Genomic DNA, 16,415 nt, shown 5'->3' on the forward strand with positions numbered 1-16,415 from the left:
TATCTCCCGTTTTGCCGGTGCTAGATTTATCTGTCTCCGCCCTAGGGTTGAGACGGTGGGATTCCCCTATTCATAACAATGGCATTACGTCACTTCAACAATACAATGACGTCACGTCAACAATCCATCAACAAATTGCCTGTATGTGTTTTGGGTCCATGTTTACCTTTATTTCACATTAAAATACTGTTAGATATTGGAGAAAAATAAACAATCGCTACTGGTTGTGTAAGATAGAGAAATCTCAACCCTCGGACTAAGATTTTTTGTCCAGAACTCGACAAGCCTCGTTCTGGACAAAAAATCTTAGTCCTGGGGTTGAGATTTCAGTAGCGATAGATTCTATTAGTCTCACCCTAGGGTTGAGACAAGCTACACGTGTTCTTTGCACGTTCTCAAAAATTGTATGACGTCATAGCAACAATACCATGACGTCACGGCAACAATACAATGACGTTACGTCGACAATTCAGCCGCATCACATCAACATTGTCTTGCATTGATGTAACGTCTATACAAAATACATAAGAGGATAGACAGGGTTAGAGAAAAATAATCATTCACCCCCTTGGGAGTGAGACAGGGTGATCTCAACCCTCGGGGTAAGCTTCTTAAGCTATCAAACACTCGGCAAGCCTCGTGTTTGGCAACTTAAGAAGCTTACCCCTCGGGTTGAGATTACCCTGTCTCACCCCCAAGGGGGTGAAAGATTCTATTAATCTCACCCTAGGGTTGAGACAAGCTACACGTGTTCTTTGCACGTTCTGAACAATTGTATGACGTCATAGCAACAATACCATGACGTCACGACAACAATACAATGACGTTACGTCGACAATTCAGCCGCATCACATCAACATTGTCTTGCATTGATGTAACGTCTATATAAAATACAAGGGTAAACAGGGTAAGAGAAAAATAATTATTCACCCCATTGGGAGTGAGACAGGGTGATCTCAACCCTCGAGGTAAGATTCTTAAGTTTGTCAAACACTCGGCAAGCCTCGTGTTTGACAACTTAAGAAGCTTACCCCTCGGGTTGAGATTACCCTGTCTCACCCCCAAGGGGGTGAACGATTCTTTTATTCTCATTGAGTCCTTTCTTTTGAGATTTTCGTTCATTTTCGGCATTTCATGATTAATTTCAGGCATTTAACTTTCAGGAAAAAAATCGCTCATTTGTGCTAAATAAAAATGCTCATTGTGCTTAAACATTACAGCCTTCGTCATACATGCATATATGTATTCCGTCTTTGCTTATTGCAGATTTATCTTCTCTTGGAAGCAGGTATTGATTGTTACGTCACTTGTTTGTGAGAGTAATGTCATCAATCTTTGAGAAAACGACGTAATTTTCTCGCACAAACCAATGACGTAACAATCAATACCTGTTCCCAAGAGAAGGTAACTCTGCTATACGCAAAGACGGAACATGTTTCCTCATCAAAACATTTTTTGTCTTTTATAAATAATTTTTAATCATTACTTTTACAGCAAAATCATATAATAAAAGAATGGTTAGGGACTACATATTTGGCACAGTAATAGGAATATTTCACTGTTATTTCAGACTTTTTATGTTATTTATATTTTTTTCTTCAATCTTCAAAAGATAAGGTGACGCTTTTCAGTGCTTAGAAGATGTAGGTAACATTTTAAGATATATAACGTTAGATTTCTATCATAGCAAACGTTATCTAAGAAAGTGTGTAAAGTATGATAAAAAAACCAGGTAAATCTCATTGAATGTTTAGGTGAAAATACAACCTTTGTATGAAACAGTATATAACTTGCCATTGTTTCATAAAACAACCCGTGTCTATTGTTGGTAAGTATGTTGGCACTCGGAGAACACCCCAAAAGTGCACACCTCATGCCACGGTCGACTGGATACAAACAACGTACTCGTATTAACAAGATCCAGAGCTATACACTGAACTTCTTCACGATTCTATGATGGTAGACGCCATTTTCCCTCTGGGATATCTTGTTTAAATTTATTCATGCATAGACAATGAATACAATTTAAATAGGATTGTCAACGGTTAGCTAATTAGCCGGTTACTAGTTTGGTCGGAACACCACGAAGCGGTTACCAAAAATAAATTACCGACTAGTCGGACGATTATTTACCCCCATTTTGGGAGCCCCATATTTCCCTGGCTAAGACCTACACATTATCTAAATATGCGACCAGAATAGGATAGTTTTTGTAATAACAGTGTTCAGGCTGACATGTTAGTATTGCCTTTATACTCTAATGTAAAGACTGACAAAGAGATGCCGCCAGCTAAAGAAGAAAAAAACCCAGAACAGATTTTAAAAGGAAGCCAGAATACATTTTTACTAAAGAACAATTGTGTAAATTTACTTGTATTTGTTCTTAAATCATTTATTTATTACTGCTTTTGTATATGCGGCGTCCTTTAAACGATATTGGCGGATCAGCCTATTTAAAATAGAATTAGCGCCAATAATTAGCCGTAGTCATTTCAGCGTTTGACGCAGTGTATTTCTCCATATTATCCGAAGCGAAGCGACAAGGCTTTCATGAAATGTATTTCTGCTGGTAATGTTCATATTGTGGGTTGCAGCGCAAATGTAAATATACACAAATGAAATGTATTTCTGCTGGTAATGTTCATATTGTGGGTTGCAGCGCAATGTAAATATCAAGTTGTGAAATATCAACTTTTAGAAGTACATGTAGATTTCGCGTATACATACATAGATGTAAATATAATATGAAGAGTACACACTTCAATGAGCAAACATGTATTAAAATGTGTGTCGATGAAATTTTGTTGTAAAGAACAATATCACTACATATGATTTCGAGTACAGTAACTGTAATTGAATCCCGCCTTACTGTATTCCGACATTGGCTGTCCATGAAATATACTTACTGAGGTTACATGTAGCTATTCCCTGCGTTCAGCTTGAATATACACGAGTTCACTATACTTATGCTAATTGATATATAGATGTATGTATGTGGTGTAAATTCGTAAAAACACATAACGTATTGTCGTTGTTTTAAGTATTGAACTGTTTTTGTATGGTATTTATGATCTATTTGAATTACACAGCTCTAGCGCATTATGATTTGATTGCTTGCAAAGCTGTGTCATTCAAATAGATCATAAATCCCATACAAAAACAGTTCAATACTTATATTTACGTTTTCTCTGCCTCTTATGTTGTTTTTTAACTGATAATTTATATTTAGAATTAAAAATGCCCGCCTTATCGACAGTCCAAACAAATTCGTTCAATAGTTTGGACAGCGTATTGTCGCGTGCTGATTGGCGAACAAAATAGTACTTTGAAATTTTAACAAACACTTCAATTTTATTCCACAATATTAATACAATTGCGTATGATATGTCTATAGGATGATTTAAGTTTATCAATAGAAATCTGAGTTGAAAGTTAGATTTTAAATTGTTCCAATGTTTCCACGGAACAAATATCGCGCATGGATAAATACAGTGAACACCGTGAATCCGACCTTGACCTCCACGAGGGAGTTATTTTTGGAAGTTAATTCGAAAGTTTCTCTTTGATCATTTTGTGAAGAATCCAGACGAGAATTTATGTTTTGCTTGTATGGGAATCTGACTATAGTAGGTAGATTCTATAACAGCCTATTTGACATGTCGTGATCAGAAACTGAGGTAACCGTGGCTGCGAGACGCGTGAAACTGATATCGTTTGAAGTGAGTGATCTTGCGACGCAGCACAGGGGTTCGTTACAAATGTCTGAAATGTTTATGTATGTTGTGACTCATATCAGTAGGTCTGTAACATATGTGTCAGTAGGTCTATAGAATATGTGTATTTCAGACATTTGTAACGAACCCCTGTTGATCAGTGCAGTGTAACAGACGATATTTCTGATAAATTGCATGAGTGTTAAAATTGTTTCCAATGCCGAGATTGGTGATTTCAACCGATGTGCATTTTGTACGATATTGCAGACCTTGGTATTCTTTTTGTTTTAATAAAAGTATTTTTTATTTACTTTGTTCTTTTGCACATAAATTTACAATGACATTGTCAACTCTCACAATGCCCAGCGATATTTCAGCAGCCGTCGTGTTTATTTACATTGGTTATTGTAGTTCCAGTCAGTGTTGAATACGCTAAGAATTGTGTCTCGTGCTGCATGGTAATTAAAGTCCCATCAACGACACAGCTTTCAAAGAGGCTATATAGTGACAATGCCATGCAAATGTAAATACTGTTGTTTGATTACCGAATTGACCGACCAACCGGTTACTCGATCGGAAGATTGTTCGAGTAACTGGTTACCAAGATTTGATCCAACTTATTTAAAATAAATCCCCCAGATCCGTTTATATTGAACATGTTTGTACTGCTAGATAGCTTTTATGTCTAATTATCGGGTCAAATTGAATGGTCAACCCCACTGGATTTAAATTCTACATTGTCTGGAAAATAGAGTACATGGTAAAAATAGTGTTGCGTTTGCAATGTCTTTGTCTGTTTTAACCAAATTTCGTGAAATCAAAGCCTCGTTTCTGACCAGACATACTACACCATCAGGCATAATCTCCGCACATGATACCCATACATTACAGACGGTATTAACCTGTAACGTCTTTTTAATTATGTTTTTTTTCTGTATCGTTGTAGTGTATGGCGCTGTCTGACGTCATCAATGTACTGCCAGTGTATGACGTCAAAACCTTTCGTCACCATGTTGGGACGCTTGTCACTATGGTAATAGCTTTATTGTCACAAATCCGCTCCTGACAAGGATTAAGTTGGCCTTGCTGGATCTTGTGCAATGCATGTTGAAATTGTTATTTCAAGACAAGAAATATGATAATGGATATTTAAGTAAAACACGACGTTTGAAGTTCAAGCAAAATTATCTTTTTTTTAAACGAAACGTTTGACCCTCTCAGCGTCGTGTTTGTAGTGTTGGCCATTGTAGTTGGTGAATCATGTCTGTTACGTAGCTGGTTTTGTGATATCTGTTGTTAGCTGGTTTTGTGATATCTGTTGTTAGCTGGTTTTGTGATATCTGTTGTTAGCTGGTTTTGTGATATCTGTTGTTGACATGGCGTGCTATTTCTATTTGTTGAGTTTGGTTTGTGTTGTATGTGTCCCATATAGAAGAGCAGTATTCAAGTTCTGGTCTGACTAGTGCTTTGTATGCGTGTTCTTTTATATGTGGTGAGTTAATATTTAAGTTGCGTTTTAGAAAACCTAGGGACCTATTGACATTGGCTGTAATGTTGTTTGTATGATTGTTCAATTGTTAGTTATTTTGTAAAGTTAAGCCTAGGTATTTGCTGGAATCTACTTGATTTAATATGTGGTTGTGGAGTTTGTAGTCGTAGTGTATTTTGTTACGTTCGGTGTAATGTTGAGTATGTTGCTTTGTCAAGGTAAAATTTCATCAGCCAGGCCGTCTCCCATTGTCCTGCTGCGTCAAGGTCATGTTGTATGTATATGATGCTGTCGTCTGCAAAGAGTCTCAGTGTACTGTATTGCATGTATTCGTGGAAGTCACGAGGAGGAGGATGGGGCCCAAACAGGTTCATTGAGGGCCCCTAGATATTACTTGTAATCTACTATTTGGGTTAGAAATGAGAGAAAGAATGTAATCCATGCTTATGTGTTCCCTGTTATTCGGTAATATTTGAGTTTGTACAGTAGTCGTCTGTATGGGACTTTGTCAAAAATCTTTGTCAAAATCCATTTTGATGTCTGTCTGTTTGTTGATATTGTTGTTTGATGCAAGATCGAGTATAAATGCGGTGAGCTGTGTTTCGCTCAATCTGGAGGATCTAAAGCCATGTTGTAGGTCATACATAATGTATAATATGTTGTTGTTCTCCAGATGTGTCATTGTAGCGCTTGTTATGATGGTGTTCCATGAGGTTACATGTAATGCAGGTTGGCGATATTGGTCTGTAATGTTTTGGGCTGTACTTGTCTCCTTTTTTGTACACTGGGTTGACGTTTATGGTAGTGTTCCTGTTGTGAGCGAGCGGGTGAAGAATTTTTGTGAGAATGGGGTCTGCGATGTCACTTAACTCTTTAAGTATTATGCCGTATATAGTGTCAGGCCCTTTTGCTTTGTGTGGGGTGATGTTGTTGAGTAGTTTATTGATGCCTAGTTGTGTAAAGTGTATTTCTAGTATGAGAGGGTGTGGAGAAGGTCCTGGTCTGGTACGGGGCAGACCTGTTCTTTGCCTTGCATGTAGTGTCAGTCTTTAGTTGATTTTAATGCATGAGAATACGTTTTTTGAATTTATTTTTTGCTGGGGTAGGGTGTGCTGGTTCCTTCTTTTATAAAAAAAAATCAATGTAGTTTAGATATGCGAGATTATCTTGAGATTGACATTGGAAAAAAAAGTATGAAAACAATTACTATGATAAAAGAAATCGCCTCTTATGGCGTTGAACAAGAAACCTTTGATCCTATAGCTACTAGAGGCATAATTCCGGAAATTATTTACAATGAATCAAGACACTAATATTCACCTTTATAATCTGAAAGTAAATGTATTATTTTCCAAATTATGTAAAGTAGGATTTCTCATTCTTTATGTTAATGAAGATAAATCATTACTTGTGTGGCCGTTTCTACAAATCCTTTATCTATTTACAGGTTGTCTCCGAACATCCAGAGGTTGATATTGATACTGATGCTGAGTGTGTTACTGTACCTTGGAGTTTTGGTTTCGTACTTTTGGTTATGTGAAGATGAAAACTTTGTTAGATCGATTTCAGCAAATATTTTAGTACCTGCTAAAAGTAAAAATCAGGACGATAGCTCTTCTCTGTTAGTTTATAATGTAAATATGAATTTGAATAACAACAGTAACATGAGTGAGCGCGCGGTCCGCATACATTACTACAACCCTCCAGAGTGGGTCGGGCGGGATACGTTCAAAAAGTGTCCGCAAAACTGTTTGATATCCTTTGGCAAAGAGTACAAAAAATATTCCACCAGCCAGTTTGTTATATTTGATGGGAACGGAAATCTTCCTAAGGAACCGCCTCCGAAACAATCTGGTCAGGTCTGGATATACCACAGTTTAGAGCCGCCGTTTCTGCAGCCTAGATTACACAAGTGGAATCGTAAAATAAACTGGACAATTTCCTATAGAAGAGATGCAGATTTCACACACGTGTATGGCACAATGTTGTTCAAGAAAGTCAAAGATACAGAAAGAGTCAAACTGCGCAGCAACTGGGAAGACAAGACGCATGGTAATGCTTGGTTTGTGTCGCATCGAAACGTACCAAGCAGACGAGCCGAATTCGCAAGGAAGTTGAATAAAAGCATAAATGTGGACATCTATTCACGAACAGGACCAAGTAGATGCCCTACAAATGCGATACAAAACTGTGATCAACTATTAAGTGAAAAATATAAATTTTATCTTTCATTTGAAAACGATTTGTGCCGCGACTACGTCACAGAAAAGTGTTTTAAGATATACGCCTCCAAAGTTGACGTTATTCCTGTAGTGAGAGGGGTCCCTGACTATTCGATTTTTGCCCCTCCACATTCGTACATTGATACTACGAAATTCAACGACATTTCAAGTCTAGGAGCATTTCAGAAGGGTCTTGCAAACAATCAAACTGAATTTGAAAATTATTTTCAATGGAGAAAATTCTACTATAATGAACCAACCGGTGACCGGGCAATCTGTCGGCTGTGTGCGCATGCGCATAGGGCTACAAACTACCAGCGGTTATACGAAAATCTGGACACCTGGGTCCATGGCGACCAGGGTAACCCTATGTGTCGTAAGGTCACCGATATTGAATAAAGCGCAATTTTTTTTTTGTGATATTCTGTCATCATCTTATAATAATAAATTGAGAGAGGTATCCTGTATCGTGTAACTGTATAAACAAATTTTACGCAATTCTATTTAATGAAACCTTTGCGAAAATGTCAATCATCAAAACAACAGTTAATGATTGATTGGATTAAAATGAATACAAGTGCAGTAGAGGTATTATGTTCAAATATCTTTGTTATGAGCGAGACATTTAAATTCGCAATCCACTTACCAGGATGACATATGATAACCATGTCTTGGATGCGAGGACTTTGTTTACATAATTCGACATAATGCATAACAACAATAGCACGCTGAAGTGTCACAAAAACCTGAAATCAAAACAAGAAACCAATTAAAACTAAGGCAACATATAAACACAAGAAAGATTTAAAAAGAAGTCGACCGTGGTTAATCAAAACCTGCCACAAAATTACTGAAATATAACTGAAATTTTTGAGTAAGTGATAGAAACATTTGAAATTTCCCAAATCAGATAAGGTGTATGCATCTGTAAGTATTATTATGACCGACTGGAGTTTTTCGGTCTGTTATCGATTTACTTGTTCTGTTAAGTTCCCCAGTAAATATGAACTTAATTAATGAGCATTTATATGATTTTCCATTATATTGCTCTCTTGAATTAAATATGTCTGCTATGAGATTTGAAAACTTTTTTCATTTGCTATTTATTTTCAGAGGAGATAAGGTTAATAATACCTAGAAAGTTGACAGGTTTTTGCCCGATAAAATTATGTTACAATTCTATTGAATTTTCATTTTTTTTCCATAATCATTTTGATGTTATTTACATCAGTTCTTGATCGTATTCTCATTTATCAATGACAGGTAAAGCAGTGTTTCAAATTACCTATGACGTCATCAACGTACTTTTTATTTATTCAAAATAAATAATTCATGTTAGTGCTAATCGTAATTGACCGAGTGTAATTGATTCTGTCCTAATCTGTTTTAGCATTAACACATCGTTTAGCGATATTTGAGTGTATGTAGTATGTAAAATGATATATATATATTTACTTGCAATGATAACATGAAAGTTGTTAAGCGAATAACTACCATTCTTTTGTACAAAATCTTAACTGAACCCAGTGAATAAACACTCCGCTAAAACATCGATGTCAAACATCATTGGTAAATAATAAATATGCACTCAACGTTAGAAATCAGCTGTTACTGGGTATCGCCACGGGTATCTACTGCCGTTAATCTTCTTAGTCCGGCCAAAACCTGAATAAACACAATGAGGGTGGAGGGCAGTCAGTGTATCGAGGTATCTCGATAGCACGATGGTACGCGGTATGTGTGATACACAGGTGCCACTACCTGTTCGACAAATGGATAGGTTAAAAAAAAAAATCAATGGTCAGGAATAAAATAGTTCGAGGATCACCGAGTATTCAAGAAATTGGTAGTTCATTAATCCGAGATTAATTTACACACATATATTAGAGCATGGTCGGAGCCAAGCGAACTGTTCGAGGAACAGAGAGTAATCGAGTAATGTGAGTTCGAGTAAGTGGTGTTTCTTGTATTTATTTGCAAAGGTAAAATGAGTGTGATAAGCGAAGAACTCTATCATTCTTTAGTTCAGGATCTAAAGTAAGTAATCTGGTAAAGTTACTCACAGCAGAGGAGTCACATAGGTTACTACTTACTACTATACTATATTACCATTTGGTATGATTTGAATTATAGATTCATGTCTTTCACACGACAATTTACTCCTCCGTGCAAGTTTTGCATCTGCAGGATTTGTTCTTTATTGAGTATATTAGGGGTCGTGAAAAAATACTGGCACACTTTGTGTTTGTCTATAGCCAAATTAAAATTATGAAGTTCTACCTAAGGATTCCGGATTTTAGTTATGCCGGAATTGGTTTCGTATTGGGATTGGATGGAAATAAATACATGATGGGCGCTAGTGTGCTGCTTGAGTGCTTCTCTATCTCCTCGGCAGAACCAGTCTAGAAAACAACACAAGAGGTCAATACGGTAAGCAATTATATATTATTATAATCTTGTATTCGCCTCTGTTCTATGCATTGAATAGTCCTTTGAAATGTCTGTTTTAAAATGATTTTGTCAGATATCATATTTCAATCTTTCTCGCTTGTTAATAGCTATACGGTACTTTGGGTAAAATTTGTGACACACTCGAGGCATGTGTAAGTATGGACAGTAATTTCTGTAGCCGTAGAAGATATGGGTGTCTCCTCGATGACACTCGATACAGGTTGATCATGTGTGTAAAACAGTAACTGAAATATGAGCGTGTAACATTCTGGTTAAATATTTGGGCCTAAGAAAAACCTGCTCCAGTTGCCGTGCCTTACGAATTAAGGACCTGTCATTATGAAAAGTCGAAATGTTCTAGTGAATATCAGTTTTAATTTTCTAAGGTCGATCAAACATACGAATTTCACGCAATATGTGTTTGTGTGTTGTCTCTTATTATCAATAAAAAAAATCTTTATTATTTTCACCAGCTGTTGCTAATTTAACGATTTATATATAAATCATGATAACTTACTTTTCTTCATATTTACTTAATTGAAAGGCATGCCGAATACTTGTTTTTAATACGTACTGTTTCTTCTTAAATGAACTTTTAGGTTGATGGGGCGATTCCATTAAAGAGTTTTTTTTATTTAATTATTATTTTGTTCAATGAAACACAGTGCAAACGATATCTTTTAGACAATAAAAGATATGGTCCCAATCTTTCAAAATGTAATAACGAAGACATTGGAAAAAGATATCAATGCCATATATCTATAAAATGTTAAATAGAAATGTTGCTTAGTAATGCAAGTTAATAAAGAAATATCTATATTTTTAAGAGTTAAAATATTTCAGTCACAGTACATATCTTAATCATTTGTTATCATGAATGAAATGTATAGCTACACGTCTTCTGTTCGTTGTATTTCAAAACCTATTTAAAAGGATAACAACTTGTTCGTAAATCCCTGATGTATCCACTAGCGTGCTTAACAACATTGTTATTGTGGACTGTACGGTCGGTCATGTCCCTTCGTGTTAGTATTCCGTCTTTGCGTATTGCAGAGTTATCTTTTCCTAGGAGCAGGTATTGATTGTTACGTCACTTGTTTGTGAGAGTAACGTCATCAATTTTTGGGAAAACGACGCAATTTTCTCACACAAACCAATGACGTAACAATCAATACCTGCTCCCAAGAGAAGATAACTCTGCAATACGCAAAGACGGAATAGTATCTTGGCAAGTTGACAATACCAGGTGGTGTTAATATAAACGCCTTACCCATCAGTCCGCCGACAAAGACTTAGGTTCAGACTGGTTTTGAATTTCATTTCAACTGAGGTGTTGGGTGACAGCAAAGCTATGGTACTATTGACAACTTAGCAGTAAAGTGCATGACTGGAACACATATGTGAAACGTACGGTAAATCGCTAGGGTCTATTGTAGGGTCATAAAGAAGTTCAGACGAGTCTTAATCGGGTCATGTGCTAACATTAATAGTGAAAAGTGTAGAGAATGAAGTGATAGTTAAGGGTTAGGGTTAGGTATTATTCTCCTCATACTTTTTCAATGGTATTCATGTCTATTTCCGACCTTTTATTTATTTATTTTTATTCTAACTGTTCACTTTTGTTGTATAGTGTACCTCCTTCAAAAACGATGTTTTGACCTAGTAGTCTCAGCTCAACTGTTATCTGGCGACGGTCTCAAAAAAATCTGTAGGGTGGAATTTTCATGATTTTTAACGCATTTGCGAAATTAAATATACTCGTGAACAAAAGCAACTATACGGCAAATATATATGTTGTTCCTATCTGCCTTTTTATCGATTTTGAGTTCGAATTATACTTTGCTGACGCTGTTTTTGTTTTTGTTGTTGTTGTAAAAACCTGTTTATCATTAATTTAAAATTTGGTTCACAAATATAACTTGCATAACATACGCCTAGAATAACAAATGTACAATAAATTGACTGGAATTAGTTGAAACAGGGATTGGGGGATAGTTTGGTTAAAAAGCAGAAATTAATCCAGAAAAAGAGGGACAGGGATAAGAGAAACATAAGAGCAACAAGAGAGGAAGAGAGATATCCGACGAAAGCAATACTTATTCATGAAACGGTGATGATTGTAAATATATTAGCAAATGAAAAAGAAAAAAGAAAAAAAAGAAGAGAAAAAAAACCTTGCAAATAGAGGAGAGAAAAAAAAGTAGATTTACTTAGTTTTTATCCATAATGACAATATAGTTGCTTGGTATATGTATGTATCTATATATATACTGATAATGTCTCAAAGAAAAAAAGTATTCAGCATGAGAATAAACCCTGGTTTAATCTTCCATGTTAGCAGAAATATAAGATATACAAAGATGCCTTACATAAATTTAACACTTTTAAAACTGCGGATATTCATAGAATATTAATTGAGAAAAAAACCTGATTATAGAAAATTTGAGTTAAGACTGAAGAGAGAATATCAGCGACAGGAGGGAGCTATGCTGGAGTATCTTAGAAAACACAACCCGAAACATTTTTTATAAATACTTTTCGAGCTATGTGAAAAAAATCTAATGAAAGAGAAAAGGATCTCATAAATCAAATTAAAAACTTTGAAACAGTTACTTATAATACAGATTTAAAAAACATAGATGAAAAGAAAAAAGAATTAGAAGAAATTAGAAAACATAAGATAGCAGGTAACATGATACGGTCAAGGGCCAAGTGGATAAGTGAAGGTGAAAAACCAACAAAATACTTTTGTGGGCTAGAATCACGTAACTTTACTAGTAAGATAATTACTAATATAACTATGGAGGATGGGACTGTAATTTTAGATCAAACAGAAATCTTAAAGGAAACTAAAAACTACTATGAAAACTTCTATAAGAAAAATCAGTTACTTCAGGATGTTGATCTCAATGAACTTTTAAGAACATATATTGTGCCAAAGTTATCCCCCCTTGAGTCAGTAAGTTTAGAAGGTCCAATTACTATTAATGAATTAGCAAAAACCCTTAAAAAAATAAAAAATAATAAAAGTCCTGGTTCAGATGGTTTCACTGTTGAATTTACTTGCATCCCAAAAGGAGATAAACAAATTAAAAAACTGGAGACCAATTACCCTTCTAAATAATATTTATAAAATGGCATCTGGTGCAATAGCTGAACGATTAAAAACAATAATAACCAAATTGATAAGTAATAACCAAACTGGCTTTATTCCTGGTAGATACATAGGGGAAAATACTCGTTTAATATATGATGTTATGCAATATACAGAAGACTATGATATTCCTGGACTTATACTTCTCATTGTTTTTGAAAAAACCTTTGATTCTGTTTCTTAAAACTTTATAGCAAAAACCCTAAAATATTTCAAATTTGGCCCAACTATAATTAATTGGATAATACTGTTTCAACAAAAAATTCACTCAGCAGTAAACATAGGGGGAATTTATCACATTTTTTCAGCATAGAACGTGGCTGTCGTCAAGGATATCTTGTATCTTCTTATATTTTTATTTTATGTGCCGAAATTTTATCGATACTTTTAAGAAATAACAATAACATTAAGGGGATATTTGTACGGGATAATGAAATTCTGTTATCAGAATTTGCAGATGATACATCTGTTATTTTAGATGGCTCTAAAAGATCTCTGGATGAAACTTTAAAAGATCTCTCTTATTATGCAAAAATATCAGGATTAAAAATGAATTTCTCCAAGACCCAGGTAGTGTGGATTGGCAGCAAAAAATATAGTGGAAACACTTACACAACAGATTGCAATTTACAATGGGGAAGTACAACTTTCAATTTGCTAGGGATAGACTATGATGTAGACTTGCACAGAATTACAAAACTGAATTTTGATAAAAAACTTATAAAACTAAAATCTCTTATATCATCATGGAATAGACGAGTACTTACACCAATAGGTAAAATATCAGTTATTAAAACACTACTTATATCACAGTTTAACCATTTATTTATAGCACTACCAAATCCTGATGAAACATATATAAGAAAAATTAATAGTGTACTGTATGAATTTTTGTGGAATGGTAAACCAGATAAAATAAAGAGAGATGTGATAATTAAAAGTTATGAAGAAGGTGGTCTGAAAATGATACATTTAAAATCTTTTATAACAGCTCTTAAAGCAACATGGATAAGACGGGTATATAAAGAAGAAGGAAATTGGGCTCTTATTTTAGAAACTTATTTTGATAAAGAAACATTAGCTAACTGTGGGCTTGAAAAATTGAAAGAAGAATCTAAACGTTGTAGTAACCTCTTTTGGAAAGATGTCTTAGAAGCATGGTACAATACTATTATCTCTAGCAATATATACAATACAAATATACGTGAAAACCCTCTGTGGTTCAATAGTGAAATTAAAATTGACAGAAAATTTACATTCAAAAATTCATGGTTTAAAAAGGGAGTACAATTTGTATATAACATTATTAAACAGGATGGATCACTCTACCACTTTGAAGAATTTCAAGAAAAATATAACATAAATACTAATTTTTTGACATACCAAGGCCTAAAGAATGCTGTGCATCATTTTATAAGAAAAAATCATCACATTTTTACTTCAGAAAAAACAGTTATCTTTCCAAATATACCTATCAATCTTAAGTTAATACTTAAAAATAGTAAAGGAGCACAAGACATATATTTAATATTAATTAAAAATAATGTTAAACCTACTGCTCAAAGAAAATGGATATTAAATGAAAATATAGATGATGAAACATGGAAAAAAATATATGAATGTCCTTTTAAAACCACCACCAACTCCAAACTACAGTGGCTACAGTACAGAATAAACCACAGAATTCTCACTACAAACACATTTTTATTCAAAATTGGCAAATCACACAATAACCTTTGCACTTTCTGTAAAATTCACCCTGAAACAATAGTTCATATGCTATGGGATTGCGAAAAAATTGATAGGCTAATTGACGAGCTGAAAACAAATATTATAACTAAAAACCTTACACTAAGATTTGAAAAACAAGAATTCCTTTTTGGTAAACATACATATAACCATACAAAGTTTTATATAGAAAACATCATAATACTACTTATAAAACAATACATATATAAAACTAAATGCCTAGAAATTGACCTTAATCTGACTAGTCTCAAAAACCATATAAAATTTGAATTAAAAGCACAAAAGATCCTTGTGTATAAACAGAATAAATTAATAAATAAGGATGAGTTAAACCATCAAATAGATAACTGGATGCAATTATAATATGACTATATATATATATATATGACATATTTGTTCTATACATATATACATCTATTGTACTTTATCGTCTCCTCACTGTAATAATAATCATCAAATATTTCATACATTTTAGTTTGCCAGGCTTAAGTTAAAATATAATGACCTCGGAGTGCTCCCCATCCCCTGTAATGTTTTGTGGTTGTTTTTTTTCTGTTTCAGTTTATTTGGTTTTTCTCTTGTGTGTTTGATGTCATAGGTTTATATATATTGTTTTTGCATCAGTTTCTCGGTGTATGTCTTTATGTATCTACATGGACATTGGCAATTTTTTGCTTAATACCTGCTTATGTGCTAATAATAATATCTTATATGATGATGATGATGATGATGATGTCTGATGATGATGATGATCTTTGTTTAATATGTATGAACAATCATGTACTTAGGAACAATGTCATATATGTTTTGTCTTGTCTTGTAAAAAATGAAAAAAAAATTAAAAAAAAAATTAAAAAAAAAATAAAAAACTTTAAAATTTCTCTTGACAAATTCTACAATCATTTTAAAGATTTAAGTTGTCAAGGTAATCAAGTTAACGAGATAGGCGAAACAACTTTAAATGAAAATAATATATCATGTGTATTTGAAGAACTCGACTCCCATATCACAGAAAAAGAAGTTATATCTGCAATACATAAGTTAAGTAGACATAAAAGTTGTGGTGAGGACAAAATGCTTAATGAACTTTTTATTGATTGCAAGGATATACGTGTTCCGTATTAAATCAAACTTTTTAATTATATTTTTCAATTAGGGATTTTTCCTGAAGCTTGGTATCACCCCCGTATATAAGAAAGGCGATATAGAAAATACAAATAATTACAGGGGCATTACTCTAGTCAGTTGCATGGGGAAGTTGTTTACCTCCATTTTGAATGAACGACTAGTGAATTGGGATGTTAAAAATAATGTAATAACAGATGCTCAATTTGGTTTTGGTTTAAACTTTGTTTTATTCAAATTTTGTTTGACAATACATCGAAATACATGTTTTATAAAACAGAAAAGGAAACAAAAACAAGTGTCGTGACACTTATGTAAATTTGTTACCTGCTTAGTAATCAGCTTTTCAACACTAGCTACAAGAATGAAGTAATATGTACAATAGAATAATTACGGGAATAGGGGAGGGGGTAATGGATTGGTATGCAGTGGAAACCAGGAATGAATAACATATCAATATACATATGATCATCAGATGGTAATATCATATTGCTCTATTGCGATGAGTATGT

General features: G+C 34.2%; 1 protein-coding gene across 1 annotated transcript in view; it reads left to right on the forward strand.

Annotated features, from left to right (window-relative positions):
- The window catches only part of LOC110441577 (alpha-(1,3)-fucosyltransferase C-like), a 9,496-nt gene extending 1,652 nt beyond the window's left edge, over positions 1 to 7,844 (forward strand). The window contains exons 2-3 of the mRNA XM_021484763.1: positions 4,660 to 4,746; positions 6,650 to 7,844. Of these exons, the coding sequence (XP_021340438.1) occupies positions 4,685 to 4,746; positions 6,650 to 7,823 (1,236 nt within the window). The 5' untranslated portion in view covers positions 4,660 to 4,684 and the 3' untranslated portion in view covers positions 7,824 to 7,844. The remainder of the gene's footprint in view (positions 1 to 4,659; positions 4,747 to 6,649) is intronic.
- The last annotated feature ends 8,571 nt before the right edge of the window (positions 7,845 to 16,415 follow it).

Source organism: Mizuhopecten yessoensis, unplaced genomic scaffold (genome assembly GCF_002113885.1).
Source record: "Mizuhopecten yessoensis strain PY_sf001 unplaced genomic scaffold, ASM211388v2 scaffold716039, whole genome shotgun sequence".
NCBI classification, from domain to species: Eukaryota; Metazoa; Mollusca; class Bivalvia; order Pectinida; family Pectinidae; genus Mizuhopecten; species Mizuhopecten yessoensis.